The sequence below is a fragment of the Astyanax mexicanus genome, chromosome 22 (assembly GCF_023375975.1).
Source record: "Astyanax mexicanus isolate ESR-SI-001 chromosome 22, AstMex3_surface, whole genome shotgun sequence".
NCBI lineage: Eukaryota > Metazoa > Chordata > Actinopteri > Characiformes > Acestrorhamphidae > Astyanax > Astyanax mexicanus.
Genome location: NC_064429.1, coordinates 6,299,483 through 6,325,730, shown reverse-complemented (window position 1 = coordinate 6,325,730; position 26,248 = coordinate 6,299,483). Strand labels below are relative to the sequence as shown.

General features: G+C 37.3%; 1 protein-coding gene across 1 annotated transcript in view; it reads left to right on the top strand.

Moving 5' to 3' along the window:
• The window catches only part of vps37ba (VPS37B subunit of ESCRT-I a), a 28,356-nt gene extending 2,108 nt beyond the window's left edge, over positions 1-26,248 (top strand). The window contains exons 2-4 of the mRNA XM_007238730.4: positions 8,363-8,534; positions 18,301-18,383; positions 20,203-26,248. Coding sequence (XP_007238792.3) covers positions 8,363-8,534; positions 18,301-18,383; positions 20,203-20,673 — 726 coding nt within the window. The 3' untranslated portion in view covers positions 20,674-26,248. The remainder of the gene's footprint in view (positions 1-8,362; positions 8,535-18,300; positions 18,384-20,202) is intronic.

Below are 26,248 nucleotides of genomic sequence, written 5' to 3'. Positions count from 1 at the left end.
GTGTCCAGCTGCTTCTTCTCAAACTCTGCTGATCAGCTGTTCTTTCTGTGTTTACGGTGTTTCGTCTTTACCCCAGGCAGGCTTTATCAGTCATTAGTTACTCTCGGCAGTGTGTGCTTTAAGCAGCTCTAGGATGTGTAGGGTAAGCAGTATGACGAGTTGTTGAAAATGATATTTTTGTAGAAAAGCACTGTAATGTAATTTTTTTCCCTGAAACCGAACAAAATGAAACATCAACCTTTTTTTTCCATAAATTTTCTTTTTTTTTTTCATTTTTACCTATTGAATGGTTAGATTAACTCATGATTACAGATTTGTTTGTACAATAAATCATTCAAAAAATAGTTTAAATAGGTAAACTATATTTTTTGCAGGAGATCATAGAACTTTAATTTATTTTTCCACAAAAAAAAGAAATCCGAACAAAGTAAAATATTAAACAAGGTTTTTGACATTTCAGTTAATTTTATCCACTGTCTTTTTTACCATTACATAAATGAAATGACCTAAATACTTGTTATTACACCTGTCACAACAACTGATTCTTTGGATGAGAAACGTTTGCAAGGACAGTTAACTGTGTTCATGTAAGAAAGCACCAAAATTATTAGTTTTGTCCAAAATATATGTATCTCTACAATATTATTGTAGAGATGCACTGTATTTTTTAGTTTTGACCAAAACTTTGTTTATGATATTGTGATGTACAATAACAAATGAACTGGTACTGATAGGTCCCAGGACCTTTTTGGTTGGAAGTGTACTGGTCTGTAAACCTTGAGAAATTGTAACATTTTTGACATTGACCTTAATTACCCAAGATTTCTAAGTTTTTCAGAATTTTTCCAAACTCAAAAACATCTTTAAATGAAATCTGTGGTCAGTTTTAACTGTGTTAAAACTGTGTAACCGTGGACAGTTAGTTTGTTAGATTCTTAGTAGACCTATCACAATTACCCAGTTTTTGGACAATAAATATTTCCAAAAAATATATACGATATTGTTGTAAGAATTTTTTTTTTTTTTTTAATCCAAATTTTTTGCAAGGTTTTGTGAAAGTTTGCCATTTTTTCACAATTAAATTAAATTACCAAAAAAGCTTGCTTGTAGATTTGTCCCCATCATCGATTTTTTTGGAAGATAAATTGTCCCAGAAATGGTTGTGATGCACTATAATTAATAATTTTGGTTTTAACTATTTAGCATTATTGTGTTATTATATTGTCAATTAATCCGTGGCATAATATGGTCTTAAAATTTCAATAAAATGAAATTATGAAATAAATGGTTGTCGTGTGAAACCTACCAAGAACATAACCAAGGGTCTCAGTGTGGGACCAACAGCCTTGTGATCTTTAAGTTAAATGCTTTAACAGTGAACCAAACCAGATCATTAGGTTTCTCTGCAGTGTCTCTGCAGACGTCTAAAACGTTTCTCCACCAAAATCACTTTGGTACGGGAGCGCTGACTCTGCTGCACTGCTAAATATAGCGGTGGCCGGCCGGCCGGGCGAGCGAGTGAGCTGAGCGAGTGAGCTGGGGTTGTGTTACGTGCCCTAGGGACTGGAGCGTTATTTAGTGTTTACAGCCTGTTAGACATCTGCTTGTTTTGAGAACACTGTAGGGAGTGGACGCTGGCCTTGACCTGGCGTGTGCTTGCATAGACTTGTAATCTGTGGGAAAATTGAATTTGCTGTGCTGTGGAGTGATAGACTGCGTCAGGGTAGAGTGAAGAAAGAGAATGTGTCTGGCTGCTTATCAGAGATTCACTCCTGGCTTTCCTTTTCCCTGCAGCAGCAGCAGCAGCACACAGAGGTGACCTTTCCCAGTTTATTCCTTTGTCGCAACTTGCCAGGTTATCTACATCGTAAACCACTCGCTTCTTCTGTCAAAGCATGCCCTTCTCTCAAACACTACATACAGTTAACATTACATTACGTTGCATTTAACAGCCGATTTGATCCAAAGTGACTTACAAATAGTGAGGCACATTAGCAATAGAGGATTTATAAATATATAAAATTAAAGGCAACATTTAGCAGGGCCTGTAGGAGGCCAAAAGGGTAATATTGGGATAGAGAAGGAAAGGAGGAGAAAGATCAGGAATGAGGTTAGACGTAGTTAGTGTGATAGAGGTGTTAGGAGAGTAAGTGCTCTTAGAAGAGCTCTGTCTTCAGGAGTTTATTAAAGATAGTGAGAGATTCTCCTGATCTGGTAGTAGAAGGTAGTTTGTTAGAGGTGTTGGGAGAGTAAGTGCTCTTTGAAGAGCTCTGTCTTCAGGAGTATCATAAAGGTATTGAGGGACGCTCCTGCTAGGGTAGCGGTAGGTAGGTCCACCGTTGGGAAACTAGATAGGAGGAAAACTTACAGGCAAAAACTATGATGAACATACAAGGGAAAACATACACGTGAAATGATGACAAACATACAAGTGAAACTTATGATGAACAAACAGGCGACAACTATGATAAAACATGCAAGTGAAACAATGCTGAACAACATACAAGCGAAAAACTATGACGGCTATACAAGGGAAAACATGCATGCTAAACGATGACTAATACACAAGTGAAAACGATGACTTGCATACAAACGAAAATTATGATGAAAATAAAAGTGAAAACTGACGAAAATGCAAGAGGAAAACGTACATGCGAAATGATAAACATACAATCGAAAACTCACAAACGAAAACACAATTTACAGTCAACTTGATCTGCATCTCCAAAAGTTTCAAAACACGACAGATTACACATTTACTCACTAAATACCAGTACTTCCCACATTTAAACATCTTTTAAATCTCATGTTCAGCTGTTTCTATCGTTTTTAGAGATGGAGGACATGGCAGAAATAATTTTGGACTAATTGAAATAATGATTGAAAATAATCATCAGATTGGTTGACTACCATGACCTCAGTGATCATTAGTTGCATCTTTAGTCTGTAAACAAACTGAACTTAGTATTTGACCATTTTTCAGTATGAAAATAACACAGAAATTGATGGAATTTGGATATTGGTATACCACAGAAATGTTTAGACACAATATGACGTATGAACAAAGGATAATGGTTTTGCCGTTTTTTCTACTGTTATCTGCTTTATTCTAACCAAACTTTGCAGCTATATAGGACATTTTTCGCACTGATGGGTGATAAAAACAAGCAAGACTTGAGTGAATAGTTTAGGAAAACTGCAGTCTCATCTTGCAGAGCTTGCTGAGGCTACGGATCTGCCAGCATTGCTTTCTTTTACAGTCTGTGCCAAACCCTGCAGATGACTGCCATGTGCATGCCAGCTTTCCCCAGCCACACACACACACACACACACACACAGACTTGGCAGACTGGGTGTAAAAAGCTGCTGTGAGTGGTGAGAAGAATCTGGCTGTGGCTCTCGTATAACAACAGGGACAGTAGTAAGTGAAGGGCTGGCGAACAGGACCGCCTGCTTTACAGGAGCCAGACTGATGTCAGATTGGAGTTATGCGTGGAACTTAACGTGTCCTGGAGTTCCCCGTTTGCATGTCAGGCAGCTGTTAGTGGAGGTTATTGCTTTCAGATGAACCTGAGGGACGTTTTAGCAGCGATATAAATCCACTAATCCCTCTGCTATTAAAGTGATGGGTCAGCATAGACATTTTACAATAATTTTATCGTTGATTTATTGTACAGTAGGGGTGAGCAGTATGATAATAATACTAATCACCACATTTAAAGAAATGAAACTGATGGATCCTATGTGTCCTGTTTGCACCTGGCCTCTTATTTAGCTGCATTATATTGGAAAATAAAACTGATGTTGCAATATTGTTGATAAAAATTGTAATATCTAGGACTTTTTTTAATTTTTATTTATTTATTTATTTTTTTTTTTACCAGTTATGTTTCAACTTATGCACTTGATTAATGTGGAATTTGAAATGCGAGTAAATACGCCACCAAGTTTGACCTTAACTTCTGCAGCAATCTGCGCCGCCCCCGCCCAATGCATGGATTTCTTTCTGGAGCGGTTCACTTGTGGTGAGAACGTGATCTGGTCTGGATCAGACCCAGCCATCAAATATGTTTATTTTTAATTGAGCTAAACTGCTGATAAGGCGCAGTTAAATCTGCTATATTAGCCAGATAATATACTGCTATGAACAAACACTGTCTCTGCTGCTCCATGCTGTTTTCACACTAAGAGCGCAGTATGTGCAGCGTTCACTGCTTGCATTAAAAACACTGTGTTTAAAAAAAGTGCAACAGCAAATTTTCAGTGTTCTGTGTTAAAGCAGCTCCACACTGCACAGATATACATATATACACACTGGAACATAGAATTTTCTCACTATATTTACTTTCTTGCTCCTGCGTCAGACAGCTCTGACCAATCAGTGGAGACGATGTGCTCGTGTGGTTTATCGCGAGGCTCATTTTCATGCTTTTAGGTTTATTATGTCTGTGTGAAACCAAACCAAACGGAGGGAGAAACGCTCCAAATAAACAAACTCATCAACTGATCTGGACCATAGAAACTTTCACAACTACAGGTGTAAAAAACAAATGTGGAAAATATGGTCAATAAAACAGACTACTGGTTGTGTGGATTAATGATCAGAGCTACTAAATATGACCTGAAAGTCTGACCTGTTATCATCGTTCTGATAAGGAAAGATAAGGCAATGGAAAGTTTTGCGTTATCTCCGGCTATCGCTGGTTGTTTAGGATGACTTCCAGGGCAGAGCTGCCAAAATGTTAATGGAACAGCCAGCAGAGCATATCGGTTCCTTTATGCACCCCTAACGTCATCTCTGAACACACAGAGCTGAGGTGACTGAGTTTCTCTCTGTATAAATTGATTTTTTTGTTTTTTAGTTCTTTGTATTTAGTGACTTTGATGTTAAAGTGACTTTATGTAGTTTAAACCCACATTTTAAGGCTTTATCATGTGTGAATTCCTTCCTCTGTTCCAGAAGGCGTAATGTCTTTCACATGCTTTTGCTCTATGTCGTGTATATCAGGAGCGTCCGGCTTCTGTGAGGCACAGTTTTGTTTTCTCTGTGCTACCACACCTAAATCAACTCCTCTGTTATTTATTAAACCATTCGGGTGTGTTAAAGTGGAAAAACAGTGACCTGGTTCTCCAGAACTGTAAATGAACAGAAGCTATGGATGCTATCTTCCTTAAAAGTTCCCTGACCCTTCCAGCTGATTGAGATTAGAGCTGCAACTAATGACTATTTTAGTAGTCGACTAATCTGCCGATTATTTGTTCAGTTAGTCGATTAGTTGCAATTATTATTATTTTTATTTTATTATTTTTTATGTTTTGTCATGCCCTATATTTGTACTTCCTACTGGTGAGGACAGCTAAACATTTAGGCCCCTAGACCAGTCTTGCAGTGCATTTTGATACTTTTACGTACCAAAATTAAACAAAAAATTACAAAGTATACTATAAGAAAACGTTCATACAAGCTGAAACACAGGGACATCAAGGGCCCTGCGTTGTTTAATAGTGCGATATACAGGGGTTGGACAATGAAACTGAAACACCTGTTTTTAGACCACAATAATTTATTGTGGTGACGGACAGTTCTGGGGGAAACAGGAGAGTTGAGGTGCACATTGGATTCTGCGTGATTTGATCAGCCGTGGTTTTATGTTTTTCGGATACAATCCGGGTTAGCACCCGAACATCCCTTTCAGACAGCTTCCTCTTACAGCGTCCACAGTTAATCCTGTTGGATGTGGTTGGTCCTTCTTGGTGGTATGCTGACATTACCCTGGATACCGTGGCTCTTGATGCATCACAAAGACTTGCTGTCTTGGTCACAGATGCTCCAGCAAGACGATTGGTGCACTAACAATTTGTCCTCTTTTGAACTCTGGTATGTCACCCATAATGTTGTGTGCATTGCAATATTTTGAGCAGAACTGTGCTCTTACCCTGCTAATTGAACCTTCACACTCTGATCTTACTGGTGCAATGTTAATTAATGAATTAATGAAGATTGGCCACCAGGCTGCTCCAATTTAGCCATGAAACCTCCCACACTAAAATGACTGGTGTTTGTTTAATTGTCCAACCCCTGTAATATGGCAAAAAAAAAAGAACATTTGCAATGTAATTTTTTTTCAATATTGAGCTTCCCTACTCGTGTGCTCTCTCTCTCTCTCTCTCTTTCTCTTTCTCTCTCTCCCTCCATCACACATTGATGATGTGTCAACAATTAAATTTTGTCCATTTTTAATAGTCGACTTTGTTGATTATGCCGACTGAATGTTGCAGCCCTAATTGAGATATTAATTTAGAATTAAATACTAGATTATGGCTGGAAGATGTTCTGGACATACTAATGATACTTAGTTTTGGTCTAAAATAAATAAATAAATAAATAAATAATAAATAAAACAATTGAATTACAGGGGACTCTAACATGGACCCGAGCTGAGAAATCATTTACAAGGTATTTTGAGGTCCAGGCTAGGGCTGTAAGGATTAGTCAACAAAATCACAGATGTCAACTATAAAAAATTGTTGACAAAAATTTTTAGTTGTTGAAGCGTTATTAAAGTGTAACAATGCATAGGAGGATTAATGGGAGCATACACTTGGTTCCCTCTCTTAATATTAACCCCAGTACCGTGATGTGCATTAAATCACCATGTCCCAGTTGCCACTACACAGCTGTATTAGTCTTCTGTAATAATGTACTCATGATTAACATATGATCTGTTTGTGTGACACTGTTCTGAAGTTTTCAGATCCAGGCTTTGCATGCTTTGCTCCCTTTCATTTTGTTTGCATGCATTTGTTTAATCTTTGTTTATTCCAGTCAGTGATTTGATCTGAAACTGGAAGGGCAGCAGACGTTGCTTCATTGGTACTTATTATGTATTTTTAGAGGGTAATTATACTTGGGGCTAAATATAAGGATAAGAATAAGGATCAGAATCGGGTGGAAAAGATCTGGATCACTGATTTATCAAAAATGTTACATTGTGTTCACTATAAAGGTTGTGAGAGGTGTTCGTGGCCGCTGGTGCTGTCGCACAGATGAATGCTTTGTTAGCACAAATGCTAATCCAGCACACTAGCTATTGAGCCATCCGCTACCTTCAATCACACATAATTTTCCTCCAAACTGCTGACATATGATCACTGTGCTGAAGACCCTCCCTTACACACTCACACTCTCACACACAGAGCTTTCTTCTTTCCAAGTTGAAATTAATTGATTAATTAAATGAAAAATTAATTAATTGAAAATCATTTAGTATATGGTTATTTAGCGTTATTTCGTGATTTGCCAAAAAAAAACGATGCTTAAAATCTAATGACAAAAAAATGTAACATGGACATCTCTAATTATTATGCTTGGTGAATGTTTAATATCGCTTTATAAACAGCTCTGGAAAAAAAAAAATATAGACATCCTCAGTTTCTGAATCAGTTTCTCTGATTTTGCTAGTTATAGATATATGGTTGATTAAAATGAACATTGTTGTTTTATTCTATAAACTACAGATAAAATTTCTCCCAAATTCCAAATAAAAATATTGTCATTTAGATCATTTATTTGCAGAAAATAAGAAATGGCTGAAATAACAAAAAAGATGCAGAGAAAGAAAACAAGTTCAGATTAATAAAGTTTCAGAAATAAGAGTTCAGAAATTAATATTTGGTGGAAAAACCCTGTTTTTTGTCACAGTTTTCATGCATCTTGGAATGTTCTCCTCCATCAGTCTTACACACTGCTTTTGGATAACTTTGTTCCTTTTCTACTGGTGCAAAAATGTAAGCAGTTCAGTTTGGTTCTTCCTCTTCCTTCTTCCTCTTGATTTATATTCCAGACGTTTTCAATTTGGTAAAATCAAATAAACTTTTTCCAGAGCTGTATTATTATTATTATTTTTTTTTTTTCATTTTTTCCAGCGCTGTATATATTGCAAACCAGTAATTCTCTGATCTACATCTGACAAGACTTTTTTAATAAATCCAACAACTTTTCCATTTCTTTTCTGACTTACGTATGAAACACCATGAGATCAATAAGATGATTCCAGCAGTGCTCTACTGCTCATGTTCGTGCTGTTTGATGTTTGATGTTATTCCAGCACCTGATTTTAATGAGGTCACGTGACAGTGCAGTCGGATCTCTCATGCAAATTTAAACAAACAGTGTTTGCTTAAGTTCTCCACACTGCTGAGGATATTTTGCTGACTTTATTAGAGATTGACCTTCATGTCCACCTTGAGCTGGTGGATTGGATCCAGATGCCTCTGGCTTTGTTTGAGTGTTTTTTTGGCCCTTAGTGTAATGTAATATGGTGTGTGTGTGTGTGTGTGTGTGTGTGTGTGTGTGTTTCAGGTGAAGGAGGTGCAGCAGAGTAAGGAGATGACCCTGGCCAGTAACCGGAGCTTGGCTGAACAGAACCTTGAGCTGCAGCCACAGCTGGACCATCAGAAGAATGAGCTCACCAAGCGCTACCGCTGTCTACAGGACCAGTTTGAGGCCTACCAGTTGCGCAAGTCCACACTAGGTGATGCAATGCTTCCCAGTTTCAGTATGAACAAAAGTAGGGATGTCCTGACCTGACGTGTAGAAAGAATAAGGTTGATAAAGTTGATGTGAGCCAACGAACTTCTGATCAATTATTTAACCTGTTATTATCTTATTACACCACTGTTATAGAGACAACCTGCAGAAGTAGAGCCTCTATTCACTGTATTTACATAATAAGAAACTGATGCTGCTTTTACATTAAGATTTATCAATTATTTAATTGATTGTTTAATTGATTTATCGATGGTTAGCTGGGCAGTAAGTCAATATCGATATTTATTGCAATATAAAACACACACACATAAAATACTTTAGTACTAAATAGTAGGGGTGTGACGAGACACTAATATCACGAGACGAGACACGATACTGGGTTCATGAGAACGAAAATGGTATTTTTCAAAAACGAAAAATAGCTTGAAAACTAAAGTTTTATTTGACAAAATCATATAACGCAAACTTAACAGACTGGTTTCTCTCAGACATTCATTTTTATAAGAAATAGAAATAAGAATAAACAATAAAAATAAAACTTTTCTAGCTCTTATATGGTGCAAACAATAAGTGCAAACCACAACCAGTCATATTAAGACTATGGTTTGTGTTTTTTTCTCCTAAATCTCTTGTAATTTAACTATTCAGAACCATAACCAGTCATATTAAGACTATGCTTGAAGTGCAAACAGAGATGTTTTTTAATACAGTACAGAGCTAAGGGATTAGTACAGCTGCCTATGAAACAGTCACGTGTAGGATTTACTTACAGTATTTATATATGGTTTGTGTCTTGTTGGTCACTCTGTTACCGTTTATTGTTTCCACTGGAGCCAAAATGCAGCCAGACTTACAACTTAAAAGTAGCAGAAGCATCTTCTATACAAATGCCTGAAATTTCCTCTTCTGCTGAGAGCTGCTCTCACTGCTCAGCCACCACACCTGCTGCTATCACTACTGGGTTGCCAGATCCCTCTTAAAAAGTCCACACTAAACTGTTTTTTCCCGCGAGACAGGTTTAAACTTGACGAGAAATATTGTCACATTTTATTCTCACGAGATTAAAACGAGAACTTGAACCGCTATGCATTTCTCTCATACCGCCAGACCACTAGATGGCGCTGCAGAGCGCCGTGCGGAACAGCACCGTCAAAGAAGAGAGTCAAATGCTGGTCTAACTCCATCCTGCAGAGAAATCAGTACCACTCCTGCTGCTGTTTCTACTGTATGAGTGTTTTTATCCCAGTAAAATACAGCAGTAACTACGGCCCTTTAAATATATTAATACTGTAGCTTGAAGGATGATTTGAATGTATTTGTTAACTGGAGAAAGAAAGGAATTGTAGCTGATCTAAATACTGTAATGCCTCTAATGGCTTCAGGAATAAAATATAGTAAATAGATATTAAACTTGTATCTAACTTGTGCGATAGAGATTTTGAAAAATATCTCTTTGAAATCTGTTATGTTATATACAGATATTAATATACTAAAAGCTCACATGCTAACTTATGTTTTACATTTACCTGTTTTTATTTCTCTCTTTCTTTTCTCCATGCTGTTTATTTATTGATCTGCTATTTCTGCTGCTTCTTACCTCTCACACTTTCCTGCCTCTCACACTTTTAGAAACACGTGATATTTTTAGCTGGTTAGTTGTTTGCTGTGGGTCTGATTTGCTGTAAATGTAATTTGTGGAGGAAGAGCAGGGGATTCACAGAGCAGAGTGAAGGACACCGCCTGTTTGTGTAATGTTCTGGCAGCTCTGCTTCTCCTCACCTCCGCCAGTAATAACAGGGCAGCCGGTTTTTCAGGTTCTGGTGACACAGAATCTCTCCTGCCCTCCTAAATTGAGTCTGTGTGTCTCTCTTTGTGTGTTGTGGCCACAGGAGTGATTACACTGTAGCGGGGGGAGTTTCAGTCAGCTGATCTGGGTCCGTTACTGTGTAGGGATGTAGGGATCTCAGACACACCCCACGCCGCTGTTTGTTTGTGTGTGTTTTTGTGTTTGTTTTTCTACATTTAAAGGACAATAATGCTTATAGAAGGTGAAGCAAGGATAAAATTAGAACTACAAATATACATATCAGGGTCTACCAGCTGTTACGTGTTTTTACAAAAAACATTTTGGAAAAAAAAAAAGATAACTTTGGAGTGTAAATGTGACTTAATTTCTGTTCTGTCCATCTAACCTAACCATCCATCCAATCAATCCGTCTATCCAATCCGTCCATCCATCCAATCTATCCATCTAATCTAACCATCCTAACAATCCGTCCATCCAATCTATCCATCTAATCTAACCATCCTAACAATCCGTCCATCCAATCTATCCATCCGTCCATCTAATCTAACCATCCATCCACTCAAAAAATCTGTCCGTCCAATCAATCCATCCATCCAATCCGTCCATCCAATCCATCCATCTGTCAGTCCATCCAATCCATTCGTCCGTCCATCCAATCAATCCGTCCATCCAATCTGTCAATCCAATCCATTTGTCCGTCCGTCTGTCTGTTCAGCCATCCGTCCATCCAATCCGTGCATCTAATCTAACCATCTATCCAATCAATCTATACATTCAATCTGTACAATCTATCTATCCAATCTATCTATCCACTCTATCCGTCCAGTCAATCAACCCATCTATCCAATCAATCCATCCAGTCAGTCCATCCATCCAGTTTACCCATCCATCCATCCATCCATCCATCTATCCAGTTTACACATCCAGTTTACCCATCCATCTATCCATCCCATCCAGTTTACCCGTCCAATCCATCTATCCATCCAGTTTACCCATCCCATCCATCCAATCTTTCCATCCCTCCCTTAAATGTTGCTTATGAAAAAAACTGTTCTTTAAACATGTGATTTAAAACTTTGACACAACATAAAGAACAACCAGATTCCTATTGTCATCAAGTAAAAATGCCAAAGAATTTTGTAATTTTGGTATGTATAGATATAAGTATAATCTATGTGAGGCTTGTATACAGGACCAATTACATGCAGGTATTTGCATACATATGGTTACTGTCGACAAAAAATACATGTATTTGCATGTTTGACTTGTTGTTGGTATTTGAATTAGCAGTTCTTTATATTTTTACAAAGGTTCATCGTGATTGGACCAATAGAAATGCTCTAAAATGACTTCTATTGAAAGTTAATAGGGTCTTTTTTCTTCGAATGAAAAGTTGTGAATGCACTGTGTTTTTGACAGCAGTGATAAATGAGGCATGTGTGACCTCATGTCCTGACGATGTATTAATACAGATCCGTGTGTGAGGGTGCTGTATGAATGAACAGCAGTGATAAAGCCTGTATGACGCAGTGGTTGCCAGGCAGCTCCCTGTAAACAGCCGGCTAACACTGCTCTTCTGTCTCAGCCGGGCTGCTGACCACAGACCCTCAGCAACACCTGTTTACTCTCGGCTTAAACCGAGCTTTTTTCTGAAGCGTGACGATTATTCTCCGTGATTCTCCTGTTCTTTTTGTTGCTTGAAGTCCTGCTTTTCCACAGGTGGATTAGGACTAGTGGATTTACAGATATTGTAATGGATGGTTACATAACTGATGTGATCCGCCTAGTGATGATGCCTGGTGGATAAAAGTAGTAGATGGCTTAATAGGTTGCTAGCTTGCTGAATTAGCATCCATGCTAACATACTGGATAACAAAAGATAACCAGTTCTGGAAAAAATCTTAAAAATCTTAAAAATTATAAGTTTCTTTTATTTTTATTGAAAAATTGAAAACCTCTGGAATATAATCTAGAGGTCGATTGATGATCACAAGCAGTCAAACCAAACTGAACTGCTTGTATCTTTGCACCAGGAGTAAAGGCTTAGAGTTATCCAAAAGCAGTGTGTAAGACTGGTGGAGGAGAACATGATGCCAATATGCATGAAAACTGTGATTTAAAAATCAGGGTTATTCCACCAAATATTGATTATTTCTGAACTCTTAAAACTTTATGAATATGAAATTGATTTCTTTGCATTATTTGAGAGCTCTGCATCTTTTTTTTGTTATTTCAGCATTTTCATTTCTCATTTTCTGTAAATAAATGCTCTAAATGGCAATATTTTTTTTTGGAATTTGGGAGAAATGTTGTCTGTAGTTTATAGAAGAAAAGAACAATGTTCATTTTACTCAAACATAAACCTATAAATAGCAAAATCAGAGAAACTGATTCAGAGATTCAGACACTGAAATGGTCTTTTACATTTTTCCTTAGCTGTATAAATCACTCGTCTGCTTTTCCAGCCTTTACCAGCCACCAGCTTACGGCTAAGCTAACTGCCGCTCACGCTGCCTGAATGGTTTACCCACTTAGAAATATGATAAAAATCTGTGATCCATATCTTCTCCACCTAATTTCGATCCTTTACATGATTGACCCCGATTTTCGCTTACGTAAATTGTAGTATAAATATATTTATTATTTAAACATCCAAAATAAAATAATAGGAAACATAAAAAATAAAATATCTCCTTGCTAATTGGTCAGCAAAACGTATTGAGGTTAAGCCCATATATCAGAAATTAAATAGTAGCTGCTGTGACAGACCTAGACTAAAAAATGTAAAAAAAAAAAAAAAACATATAAGTCAATATAATGTGCAGTCCTTGTTTAATTGGTTATGACCCCGTGTGTATTATAGTAAGTATATTATATTTATATGGTTCTAGTGCTTGACAACACACACTGAGAATCAAATATATGTAGTTATACAACACTGTTATTGGATCTGGCTTTGCCTGATAAATCCTTTAAAGCGTCGCCTTGCTTGTTGGGTTGAGAGGAAATAAACACCAGGTGTGTGCAGACAAAGGTGTGTGTGTGTGTGTCTGTGTGTGTAATGTAGGTAACCCACTTTCTCAGGCATGCAGCTTGCAGCTTGTGTCTGCTGGCAGCGAGCATCACTATTGTAGCACGTCTCACACATCTGGACTGAGTGTGTGTCAGTGTGCTACACAGCTGGCCTGGAGGAAATAAAGTACAGACTAAACACAAGAGTCTCATACAGTGTGAGAAACACACAGGCCAGTCAAGAACACTTTTGGGATGAGTCTGGACACAGCTTCTCATTTAGTGTTTTTCTTTATGTGTATATTTAATTTATTTTCTACACTGTATATTAATATTAAAGACATGAAAACAATTAAGTGACACATATATAATTACATACTAAACAGTAAAAAGAGTTTGTCCTCCACAATCCCCTGATCTAAACCTGATCTACAGCTCTGAAAAAAATGATTTTGCTATTTAAAGGTATATGTTTAAGTAAAATGAACATTGTTGTTTTATTTTATAAACTACAGACAACATTTCTACTATTGTCATTTAGAGCATTTATTTGCAGAAAATGAGAAATGGCTTAAATAAGAAAAAAAGATGCAGAGCTTTCAGACCCCAAATAATGTAAAGAAAACAAGTTCATATTCATAAAGTTTTAAAAATCCAGAAATCAGTATATGGTGGAATAACCCTGGTTTTTATCACAATTTATGCATCTTTGCATGTTTTCCTCCACCAGTCTTACACACTGCTTTTGGATAACTTTATGCTGCTTTACTCCTGGTGCAAAAATTCAAGCAGTTCAGTTTGTTTTTTTGGCTTATGATCATCCATCTACCTCTTGATTATATTCCAGAGGTTTTAAATTTGGTAAAATCAAAGAAACTCATCATTTTTAAGTGGTCTGTTTTTTTTCCAGCACTGTGTAGTGGTTAAATGCTTGGGTGGAAAAATGTGTCATATCTGCTGATTTTAGGTCAAATGATGAATGTAGATTTCGTAATTAATCACTTTTAGAAAGTGACGAATGAAATCAGCAATCGATCCAAAGCTTACGACCCCTAGTTGAGCCCAGAACCAGTCCTGGTTGCGAAATTATTAATGCGGGACAGGTGATAAAACTCACTCAAACACTGGATACCAAGTGCTAAAACACTTTAGGAGACCTTAAATGTCATTGGAGTGTTTTGGGCAGGGTTTTATTGTGCACCCATAACCCCCCTTTTTGATTGTAGGCTAGCACAGGCTAGCTGACCCCCCACCCACACCCCCACACACTGACCTCAAGTTCTGTGGTGCAACACTGGGGCTTTGTGCTGTGGGATGCGTGAAAAAGTGAAAGAAGAAAAAGAGGAAAGTAAGGACAGCTTGCTGTCTCCCACACACACACACAGGCAGTAGAGTGCAGTGTAGGGCTAGTTTGGATACAGGCAAATAGCCATGTCATGCCCCACTGCGACAGTCAGGGATGTGTGGGAGTGGCTGAAGAAGAATGGAGCATTGTATAAAGTCGGGAAACTCCTTAGTTGAGACTTTGTGTGTGAAAGAGAGAGAGATGAGTCATGAATCATGCCTAGTTAAAGTTTTCCAGAAAAGTGTTTTTTCCCAGCCTGAGAACTCTATATCTCTACATCTCTACATCAGTGTGTATCAGCCTTCATCAGTGACCAGCTGGAAATTAGCTTGATATTCTTACATACTATGATGAACTGTGATGTAGAGCTGGGCATTGGGTCCTATCTTACACCCTCTGTAGGACGCATTGTGATGCTCATTGCTATCTTGCACCCCGCCAACAGTCTATTTTCACGCCTTGTGCCTGCGTAGCTCACATAGCAACAAAGCTTACGAATATATCTATGCTAATGGCTGTGGTGCTCTGGAAATTGGGTGTTTTTAAGGTAAATTTCTGGTGTACTGGCTGATTAAAACCCTAACAACAGTCCACAGTCAGACAGACGTTCATTGCTATCTTGGCAACACAGGCATGCCACGTGCTCAATGTACGTACACCCCCACTTGTTACACACACAGGCAAATGTACACAACTTTAAAATCTACAGTGAACATAAAGAATAAATAACATTGCTGTTGTTGTAAAAGAGCTGCCCGAGGTCAGTTTACTTTGCTAAAAAAGTGCAGGAGCTCTGCACTGTTACAGTAACAATGTGCCAAAGTCAGAGCATACCTGCCACTTAAAGGTAATAACAAGTGACATGATAATTGGTTTATTGCATATTGCACCCAAAATACGCCCTAAATTTTATTACGATAATTAGTACATGACGTAATTGTTCTGTCTTCACTATACCAAAGACACCCCGACACGCCCTAAATCAAGCTGCACAGTTGATGGCTCACCTATAGATTGCTTAAATAGGGTCCATTTTCTCCTTACATGCTATTAATCAAAATGTTTGCATGCCAATCATTTAATGCCTAGTTCACAGTACATTATTTTAGCCTTGTTTTCCAGTCACTCAGTTGTCTCATCATGTAGTGAATGCAGATGGGTAGCAAACTAGCAGGTTTAATATCTGGACCAGTCAGAGACTGTGAGTCAAGAGCAGCGACTACTTACAGCCTTTTGGGACCAACATATATTCTACATGTCCAGAGCTATTTATGGAGAGCATGTCCACTTTCTATCTTCCCTGTTATATCAGTATATCAGAATGACTGCTAAAGGGAGCCCTTAGATGAGTCGTCTATAAATGAGGGTAAATTTAAAACTGATAATGAACTGTTTGTCCTAGGAAGTAGACTCGGGTATTCTGCTAAAAAGACAAAGAATATGTAAATGTAAATTCTAATGTTAATTTTTCTAAATTAAACATGTTTTAGGCAGTAAAGATGCTGCTAGCATTGCAGTTACTGTCTGCTAATTGGTTATGGAGCTGATGCTGGAAACATAGGAAGAACATGTTTAAAAGTTTCAGTGATACTGAAAAGTTAGATATTGTTCTGTGTTGAGGAAGTAATTTATGACAATAAACAATTTATGAGAAAAAGGATATTTATATTTATAAGTTCTGATTTTGCTCAGTTGGTTCATATGAACCCATTTGTTTTTGACTCACTTGACTCACTTCAAGTGCGTATTCTCCTCTCTAGAGATTCTCTGACATGGCAACGCTAGTTCTCACATACGTTTACCTCTCACGTGTTCTTGTGAGAAGCAGCAAAGTAAGTGTAATTTCACAACAACTAAAAGACTCAAGTTTACATAAAAAAAGTCTCAGTTAATTTTCTTGTAAATATAAGAGCTTTTACTGGTGGGATTTTTGCTAGTAGCAGTTATTTTGTTAAATCTTAATATGAGCCGATTCTGTTCGCATAATTAGTCTGTTCGACAAAGGTACATTTCTATTGGAAAGTCCTCAATTATTGGCCTACATTACCCATTTTACAGAGAAACCTTTTACTCAGAATTTTTTTTTTTTTACTGAGAAATCTATTTTTGTAACAATCTTAGCCCTATTGGCTTTGATTTGTATAGGTGGGACAGATGACTGCCGTATTTGGAATAGCTGGATAAATTAAGATCCTCTTATCTGTCTGGAAGAGCATTAGTAGACCCTCTCCTCTGCTGATTCAGATTGAAAAGATTGTCAATATTAAAGTTAGCTATGATTTCTGTGGTTAAGTCATGACCTGTGGCCACAATCCAGTATTTATTTTAGGTTGTTCACACAGTCTATTTAATGCAATCCATATCTGGCCTCTGTCTGAACGGCTCACACTTTGTAAGTAACTGTAACTGTAAGTGCGCAACAGAGCAGTGCTTCACATTAAGTTTCCCTTTAATCCCAGCCAAAATCTCAAAAGCTACGAAGTAGTTCATGCTGCAGCTGAGCCAATCATGATAATTAATTTGCTGTAAAAAGAACACGTTATTCAGTTTATTTTATTTTCCTTTGAAGCCACAGTCGCCTTCTGCCAATTGAAATTATTGAAAAAAAAATATCAGTCCAAATATTTCCGCCACTGAAATCCTCTAATCACTGCTGCTGTCTTTTTTTTCTTCCTTTTTTTATACTTTTTCTGCTGTTCTCACAGCTTTTTTTCCTTTACTGTGCCATGAAAGTTGCATAAATTGACATTACCCAAATGTAAAACATTGATTTGAATACCTCATCGGATTTGGATACCTCAAACTTATTTATGTTGGATTTTGTTTTTATTAGCTTTGCACTGATGCTGTTATTTTTAAATGTGCAGCAATTTAACCAGTAGCTTGTGTCTTCCTGCCTTTACTTAAACTATACATTTTTAAAAATTAATACAAAATTGAATGCTATTATTTTCTGTTATAAATATAGTGCGTTGTAAGTATAATAGATATAATAATCAGAGTTTTTTTTTTTTTATCAGTATCTGTATTTTGTCAGGTTCTTGATATTCAACAGTTTGAATAATATAAAATAATTAAATGCTTGTTTGTCTTGAAAACAGGTTTTACTTATAGTAAAGTGTTCAATTGGTAAGTAAGAATAAATTAGTGTAATTGGATTCATTAGTTTATCTCCTAAATTTGGTTAAATGTAAAAAAAAAATACGTATTTACAAGAAGTGAAGTTTGAGGTCTGATTTTACTTACTTTGGGATAATATTTGATTTAAACAGAAGTAGTTATTGTGACATGCCTGCATTCTCACGTTCTCACTGTAGCTGTGTGTAGGTGTTGTGACCCACACCTCTCCATATGTTTTGGAACGAAGGCTCATTTACTGTGGAATTTATTGCCCAAGCAGAGTTAATCTGCTCAGAGCACAGACTCTTTGGTGTTTTGCTGGGTTTGGGTGGGAGGGAGGGGCTTCAGACTGCCTGCTTGTTTTGTGGAGAACCCTGAAAGTCTGGTAACAGTTTTGAGGCCAGCTTCTCCAGCTAGAAATGCTCCTCTAGTAACATTTCTCAATGTCTTTCCCTTCCATCATAGACCACAAGTCTGGCAGCAGTTCCTTGGACACTCTTCTCGCACTGCTGCAAGCGGAAGGAGCCAAAATCGAGGAGGAAACAGAGGTAACCGCAATCATTCAGCTTCACCACAACTGCCTGGCCCAGCTCCAAACACAGAGCTGTTGCAGAAGCTTCCTCTTCGTTTAGCGGTTGAACACATTTGAAGGCTTTGAAGGCTGTTTAACAGTTAGATTTTTAACAGTTAGTTTTTATTAGTGGTATGAATCGATTAAAACATTTAATCAGATTAATCACGACAATATTCTGTGATTAACGATCATTAAAAACACTTATTTTCTTAAGACGCAAGATTTTATAGTGGATATTTAAATGTAAATAAAATAATTAATCTAAGTAAAGTAAATTGTATATACTTGTATGTTTGAGGGAACATGAAACCAATTTGGGGCGCTGGAATAAAGAATGCATGATAAATTGTACTTTGATACTTTATTGTAAACATCTCAGCTTGGTTGTAAGGATTTCTAAATTAGAATTTAATTAGCTGAGTATAAAAGAGCGTTTTCTCACCTGTAGTTGTGAAAGTTTCTATTAGTGCTGTGTGATATAATAAATATCGTGGGGAGATCCAATTGTGCAATTGATTCATGGCTTCAAGGGAATTGTTCTGGGCTTCATGCTCGAACTGCAAAACGTGCTGACATTGATTGACTGGCTGATGGACAGCCTAGATGGTGTGTGCAATTAGTCAAAATGACCATCCAGCTTGTTTTAGTCCATGGTCAATGGCCAGATGTTAAGTGCATCTTAAAAAATTAGAATATCATTGAAGAGGTACTTTATTTCAGTAATTCAGTTCCAAATGTAAATCATATATTATATAGACTGATCACAGATTGATATATTTTAAGCCTTTGTTTATTTTATTGTTGATGATTATGGCTTACAGCCAATGGAAACCCAAAAATCAGTGTCTCAGAAAATTTTAATTTTATGTAAAATCAATTGTTACTTTTGGCAGTGTTGGCAGTGTGCCAAGTCCTGCAGGAAAATATATCTGCATCTCCATAAAAGTTAAACGTGATAAAACGTAGTGGATCAACACCAGCAGATGACATGTCTCTCCAAACCATCACTGATCATCAGTAAATTTTACATTTCATTTGTAAATCAAGAGACCAGAGTTATCAGCAGAGGGAAGCATGAAGTGCTGTAAGATATAACATGTTGTGCTTCCCTCTGCTGACAACATTTATGAAGATGCGGATTTCATTTTCCAGCAGGACTTGGTACATTGCCCCCACTGACAGAAGAAGCTTTCTTTAACCGTACCATTTAACGTTTTATATTAAACTCGGTGCATACATAATCTTACATTTCACTCAGGAAAAGTGTAAAATATATATAGAATTGTAAAGTTCTTTACAGAATTTTGATAGTTAAAGCTGAATTAGTATATAAATTTATTTTAAAAAAAAATCAAATAATCAAGATGTACGGTCATGAAAACAATTGAAAAGTTATGGAATTTTAAAATAGCAATTTCCTGGTCTATAAAAATACACAAAACAATTTGAAAAAGTCTTTGAAATTTGGTCTAAAAATCTTTGTGTTTCTGTTTATCGATGGAGAAAATGTATTTTGAGCTAACAAATACGTCAGCCCAGAGTTAGTTCAGTAATTTACCCCACACAAATGTTTCAACATTTTTATCAGATTCATTTAAGACCTACTATAACCAATTTTAACTATAGTTGACTAGTTGATTTTTGGTTTCTGCACTGATGTTTTAAAAATAGTTTGGTCATGAAAATGTGCCCTAAAAAGCATGGAAAAGTCATGAAAAAATCATGGAAATGTATTGGTTAAAAAGAGTACGAACCCTGCACAGTGTTTATCATCTCTTTCTTTCCCCAAACAGATCATGGCGGACTCTTTCCTGGACGGCGACGTGACTCTCGACACCTTCATCGATGAGTACCAGAGCAAGAGGAAGCTAGCTCACCTGCGACGGGTGAAGATCGAGAAGCTTCAGGAGATGGTGCTGAAGTCCCCTCAGCTCCTCCAGGCTGCTCCCCAGCCGTGCCGTCCTGCACCAGAACCTGCCCCCATCCAGAGAGAGGTCAACGGCTCCCCGGCCCCCGTACCCCAGCCCCGACGGGCCGCTCCGCTCCCACCAATCAAGAGCCCACCAGCAGCACCTGCTCCTCAGCCTACTACTGCGTTTTCCTACCCATCTACCCCGTACCCTCCTATCCCCCCTAGAGTGGGGCAGAACCAGCCCAGCCCGAATCACGGATACCTTTCTCTCTGCATGCCCCAGTACCCGCCTCCTGTCCCCCAGAGACCAGCACCACGTCTGGCCCCTCAGCCGGGCTTTATCGTCCAGTGACCTGCTGCTAGTGGGCGCTAGAGGATTTGGCAACCTGGAAGGAACAGAATTATAGATAAATAAATATAAATAAATAAGCACTGGACAAGCACCTGAGCCTTCCTGTGAGTCCTCCAGACTCGCACTTACAGGAATTTGTGCATCGCAGTGCTGGAAGACGAAACCGGGGGTCGTCTAGTCATTTCTGGGACTTTTATTTTGTTCGTTTTTCTGTTTTTTGGCTCATAAACCTGCACTTTAGGCTCTGTACTTCTGTCGTTGGAGCTATGGCTGTTGGAATTACACTCCTGATGTTTGTTTGTTTGCTTTTCGCTCCGTTTGGTTTGGTTGTCTCTTTGAATTCGTCATCTTTTTATGTTCAAAGCCAAAATAGCAGAAATGCCAGCTGAAGAAAAGCTACGATTTGTTTTTTTGTTGTTTTTTTTCCTATTATATTTTTTCAAATAAGTAATCCACTCCAACCAAGCCTCAGCATGGACCTGGACCTGCCGCAGGTTTTCGTTTTCACACTGTTTAGGTCTCGATAATATTGTTAGTAGTGTCTGCATTTAGTACCTTCATACATTTCATGTCTAAAAAAAAAAAAAAAAAAAAAAAAAAGCTGCTTCAACAGTGATGGTGGTGATGATGATGATAATGATTATGATGATGAAGTCTATGCAAACCAAGACCGAGGCTGAACTGTAACGCCGTGGGAACAGCTAAATCTTTTTTCTGTTTGTTTGGGGTACCAGCAAAGCCAAAGATTTAATTTTTCCAATGTTTTCAAATCACTGGAAAAGGAATGTAATAGAAATCTGAAAAATATGATTTTATCGTTATTGCGGTGTAAGTTTTCACAATAGACACATCGAAAAGGGCTGTGATTACATTGTGAATAATAGCAAACTCAAACTGCATTACCTGCGTTCAGCAACAGAGGGAGCTCACAGGCTGCAGACTGTGGTCATGTGACATAGCGAGACTAGAGGCAAAGCGAGGCAGAGCTAGGTAGAGTGAGGTCGAGGTCTATGGTTAACGCTTACACCAATCTACTTCTTATTTCTATATCTTGTTTTTGGTCAATACCGTCCCCCTTAAGACTGGATTTACTGGATTCAGCACTACCTATAAAGTAATCTAGACTATTTTTACACCAGTACTAGTAGTAGTTTTTTTCTGATCCAAAGCCATAAGATTTTTGATAACTTGGAGCATGTGAGCACGTTGTCTCTGCTGATTGGTCAGAGCTGTCTAGGGCGGAGCAAGAAAGTAAATACAGGATGAAGATCCTGTGTTACGGACTAGAGTATATATATCAATGCAGATTAGCGTGGGGTGGCAAAAGAGACTTAGTTAGAGAGTTAGTTAATAGCTCTAGTAGTTATGTTGGTAATAAATCAGATTAAACTGCAACTGAACAGCCGTTTAGCTTAAACACAAGGAGTAGGCCCATATGCTCACTGACAAAGAAGCGCACCAAGGGTACAAACGAACCACTGAGCTAAATAGTGCTGATGTGGAAACACCCCTAAGCCCTATCCAGACGGAATTAGTTTCTCAGGGGAACGTCTGTAAAAAAATATATATATTTCACACTTCTACTCCGTGATAAAACTCTTGCATTCGGACTGCAGTTTTTAGGCTTTTTCGGTCACAACATCATGTTCAGTAGCTCCTCCATTTCCATTTGCTAGTGTGTTTACGTGGATCTCCGTGGAAACAAAGTTTAATTACAGTGCGTGGCAGTGGACAAATGGCTATTTTATTACACGTGAGGTGATGAAACTCAGAGATGTGCGTCCGGACAGGACTTAAATAACTGGAGGACCATGGAGTTCAGAAACAGCAGGTAATTTCCTCAGAGGACGTCTGAGGAGAAAAACACGTACATGGTCGTTCCGGATGGGAATAAAATCACAAAGGACCCCCCATAAAAGAGAAAATTACCCCAGACCCCCCTGAGAAGCTAATCCCACCCAGATAGGGCTTTAGACTGTCTATTCTTTATTTTAGTAATAATAATGAATGATTACAGTGGCTGTATAGTGGGTTGCCGCCCCCCAGTGTTTGGAGGGTGAGGCTAATTCTCAGTTGGAAGCTTTAGTCGATGTCTGAGTTTAATCTGTGTTCGGAAACCCGTCCCATTGGGACAAATATTGACCGAAGGGGTGTGTTCGCCCCAGCCTAGCTGCAGCAAATAAAAGCAAATTAGCTGTGATGATGCTGATTTTTGGTTTTTATGCCTTGCTGGCTTAATCAGGCTATTTGTTTAGCTTGCGTTTAAGAATATAAGCCAGGACTTGTCTGAGCTTGTCTCTGGAGGGACACATGTGGGTGGGTTTGTAGCACGAGGGAGATTAATGCATGTATGATTATTATTATAATTGTGTACTAACACTGAAAACCCAAATGGATTGACAATGTTTAGGCCTGTCACAATAATTATTAAATTAAAAATTATATATTTTTGCATGATACAGCTCTGAAAAAAAATTGGAGACCACTTCAGTTTCTGAATCTCTGATTTTGCTATTTATAGGTTTATGTAAATGAGCAGAGTAAAATGAACATTGTTGTTTTATTCTATGAACTACAGACAACATTTCCCCCAAATTCCCCCCCAAAAATGTTGTCATTTAGAGCGTTTATTTGCAGAAAATAAGAAATGGCTAAAATAACTATGCAGAGCTTTCAGACCTCAAATAATGCAAAGAAAACAAGTTCATATTCATAAAGTTTTTATAACATTCAGTATTCAATATTAGGTGGAAAAATCCTGCTTTTTAATCACAGTTTTTATTCATATTGGCATCATATTCTCTTCCACCAGTCTTACACACTGCTTTTGGATAACTTTATGCTGCTTTACTCCTGGTGCAAAAATTCAAGTAGTTCAGTTTGGTGGTTTGATGGCTTGTGATCATCCATCTTTCTCTTGATTATATTCCAAAGGTTTTTAATTTGGTAAAATCAAAGAAACTCATCATTTATAAGTGGTCTCTTGTTTTATTCCAGAGCTGTTTATTGTCTCAGAAATTATTGTAGTAAATATAACAACTTATATAATAGCTTAATAATGCAGTTGCAACCTTTTAAAGAACAGTGAACATGTTTTTCATTATCTGCTGTCCTATTCTATTGGCAGTTCTTCTCTACAGGGACCAGACAAGCCGTACATTTTTCAATATTGATATTAATACATGTATTACATTTGCAATGTATTTGTCAATACAGGTGCATCTCAAAAAAATTGAATATCATTGAAAAGTTACTTTATTTCAGTAATTCAGTTCAAAATGTGACACTCTATTTTTTGGGTTTTCATTGGCTTTAAGCCATAATTATCAACAATAAAAAAAGGCTTAAAATAGATCATTGGTCAGAAAATGAGTATTACATTTTGAACTAAATTATTAAAATAAAGTAACTTTTCAATGATATTCAAATTTTATGAGATGCACCTAAATGTTTTGTTTCAGTGGAAAATCTCTATGTAAAATGCTGTTTTTGGCGATATGAAAAAACACTTTTGAAAAACATTTTAAGAAAATACTGTATGAATAATTTTGTAAGAATATTAACGTTTTATTTAGTATGAATGTAAGTTTCCTACATGCAGAAGAAACTAGGCAAGTCTAAGAACATTTGTCGTTTTCGTTAACAGAAACTCACCGAGATCCTGATTTAGTTAACAACCAAAATCTACCACAAAAATAAAATGCATATTTATTCATATGCGTATTTAGTCCTGCATATAAACTGCTAACAAATAATGAGGTAGTAAATAAGGTAGTAAATACAGTAAACATCAAAACAAACACAAAATAGACTATTTTCAAGATCACAATATATATCACAATATAACAATTTTATACATTTTAATTATTTTTTTTTTCATATCAAGTTTTTGGCATTATTTATACGTACGAAAAGATATGGCACATTTCTACTCTGTAGTCCAAGAATAGGCTTAATCCTCGGAAACCAACCTGTAGAGTATTAAATCTTTTATTTAAATCAATGCGAAAAGCAATAATAATGATTGTGACGGGCCTAAGCATGTTTTTTCCTTTTTCCTTTTCTAATTATTGTTAGATCGGATAAGAAAATTGTTACTTTTGGTACAAACTAAATATTATTATTAACATTCTAGGAATATTAATGTTAATCTGAAGCCTAATGCTTTCCTATACAGCCATAATAACAGCGTTGATTTATACTTATTGTGACATTTTGTTTTTTTGCCTGTTTGTTCGTTTTTCAGTGTTTACTGTACCAATTTGTCTTGTAACAACATTGTTATTTAATACACTTATTTCTAACGATTCATTTTCTGACAATTAATGTACAATACATATCCATATCTGACACTCCTGTACTGTACATGCCTTACTCTGATTACTGACTGTTGATTACTGTTTAAATCCCTCATTTTATATCAGTTCACCCTGTTTTACTCTTTTACCCTCACTTTACACTTTTGGAGCGTTTTCACACCTGTAGTTTTTAGGTTTCTATGATCTGGATCAGTTTTGTGGATCAGAGTTTGTTTATTTATAGCGTTTCTCCTTCTGTTTGGTTTGTTTTCACACAGGCATAAACCTAAATGCACCAAAATGCTCACCAATAAACCACGTGAGCACATCGTCTCCTCTGATTGGTCAGAGCTGTCTGGCGCAGGAGCAAGAAAGTAAATATAGTGAGAAGATTCAAGATTGTGTTCCAGTGTGTTTATCTGTATACCTGTGCAGTGTGAAGCTGCTTTAACACAGAATGCTGAAAATTTGACGCTGCGCTTTTAAACACAGCTGTTTTCAATGGGATGTGCAGTGCAGATGTAGATGTAATATAGAAGTAGTAAGTAAGTAAGAAGAAGAGTCGTGCGGCTGTGAGCAGTGAACGCAGCACAGACCACGTATGTAAACAGCATGGAGCAGCAGCAGAGACAGCGTTCGTTCATAGCTGTTGTAATTAGCATTGTCTGGCTAATATATCAGTTTAAACTGTGCCTTACTATCAGTTTAGCTCAAATACAAGAAGTATATATGATTGCTGAGTCGGATCGAGACCGGATCATGCTCTCACCACAAGTGAACCGCTCCAGAGTTCACCTCCATTAGCTTGGTCTAGTTGTTTTGAGCCACATCTGAGTGTGATTACTGTTTTCACACCTGCTCAATCAAACTATACTAGGGGTACAAACAAACCAGAATCCAATTTAGGGCTGGTGTGAAAACCCCCTTAGAGAAACCCCTTTTCTTTTCTGTTTTTGGCCCATTTTCTCCCTAATTTGGAAGACAATTTACCCAACCCTCTAATTAGGCATCTTCCAATCTCCAGTAGCACCCCCTCTAAACATTAGTAGAGATCAGAACAAGAAACAACAACAACAAAAAAAGTTTGTTTGTATGTTTGTTTGTTTCTTTGTTGTGTCGAAAGGCCGAGTACAGCTGTTGGGCACACTTTTAATGTCCATCATTCTTTACATTAAAGCTGTTTGGTTCATTGTTAAAAATGTGGAAAATTGCTAAAACTGACCCATGTCTTTCTATTGAAACATAATAAAGAAAACGGTGGTTTTAAACAAGATGCA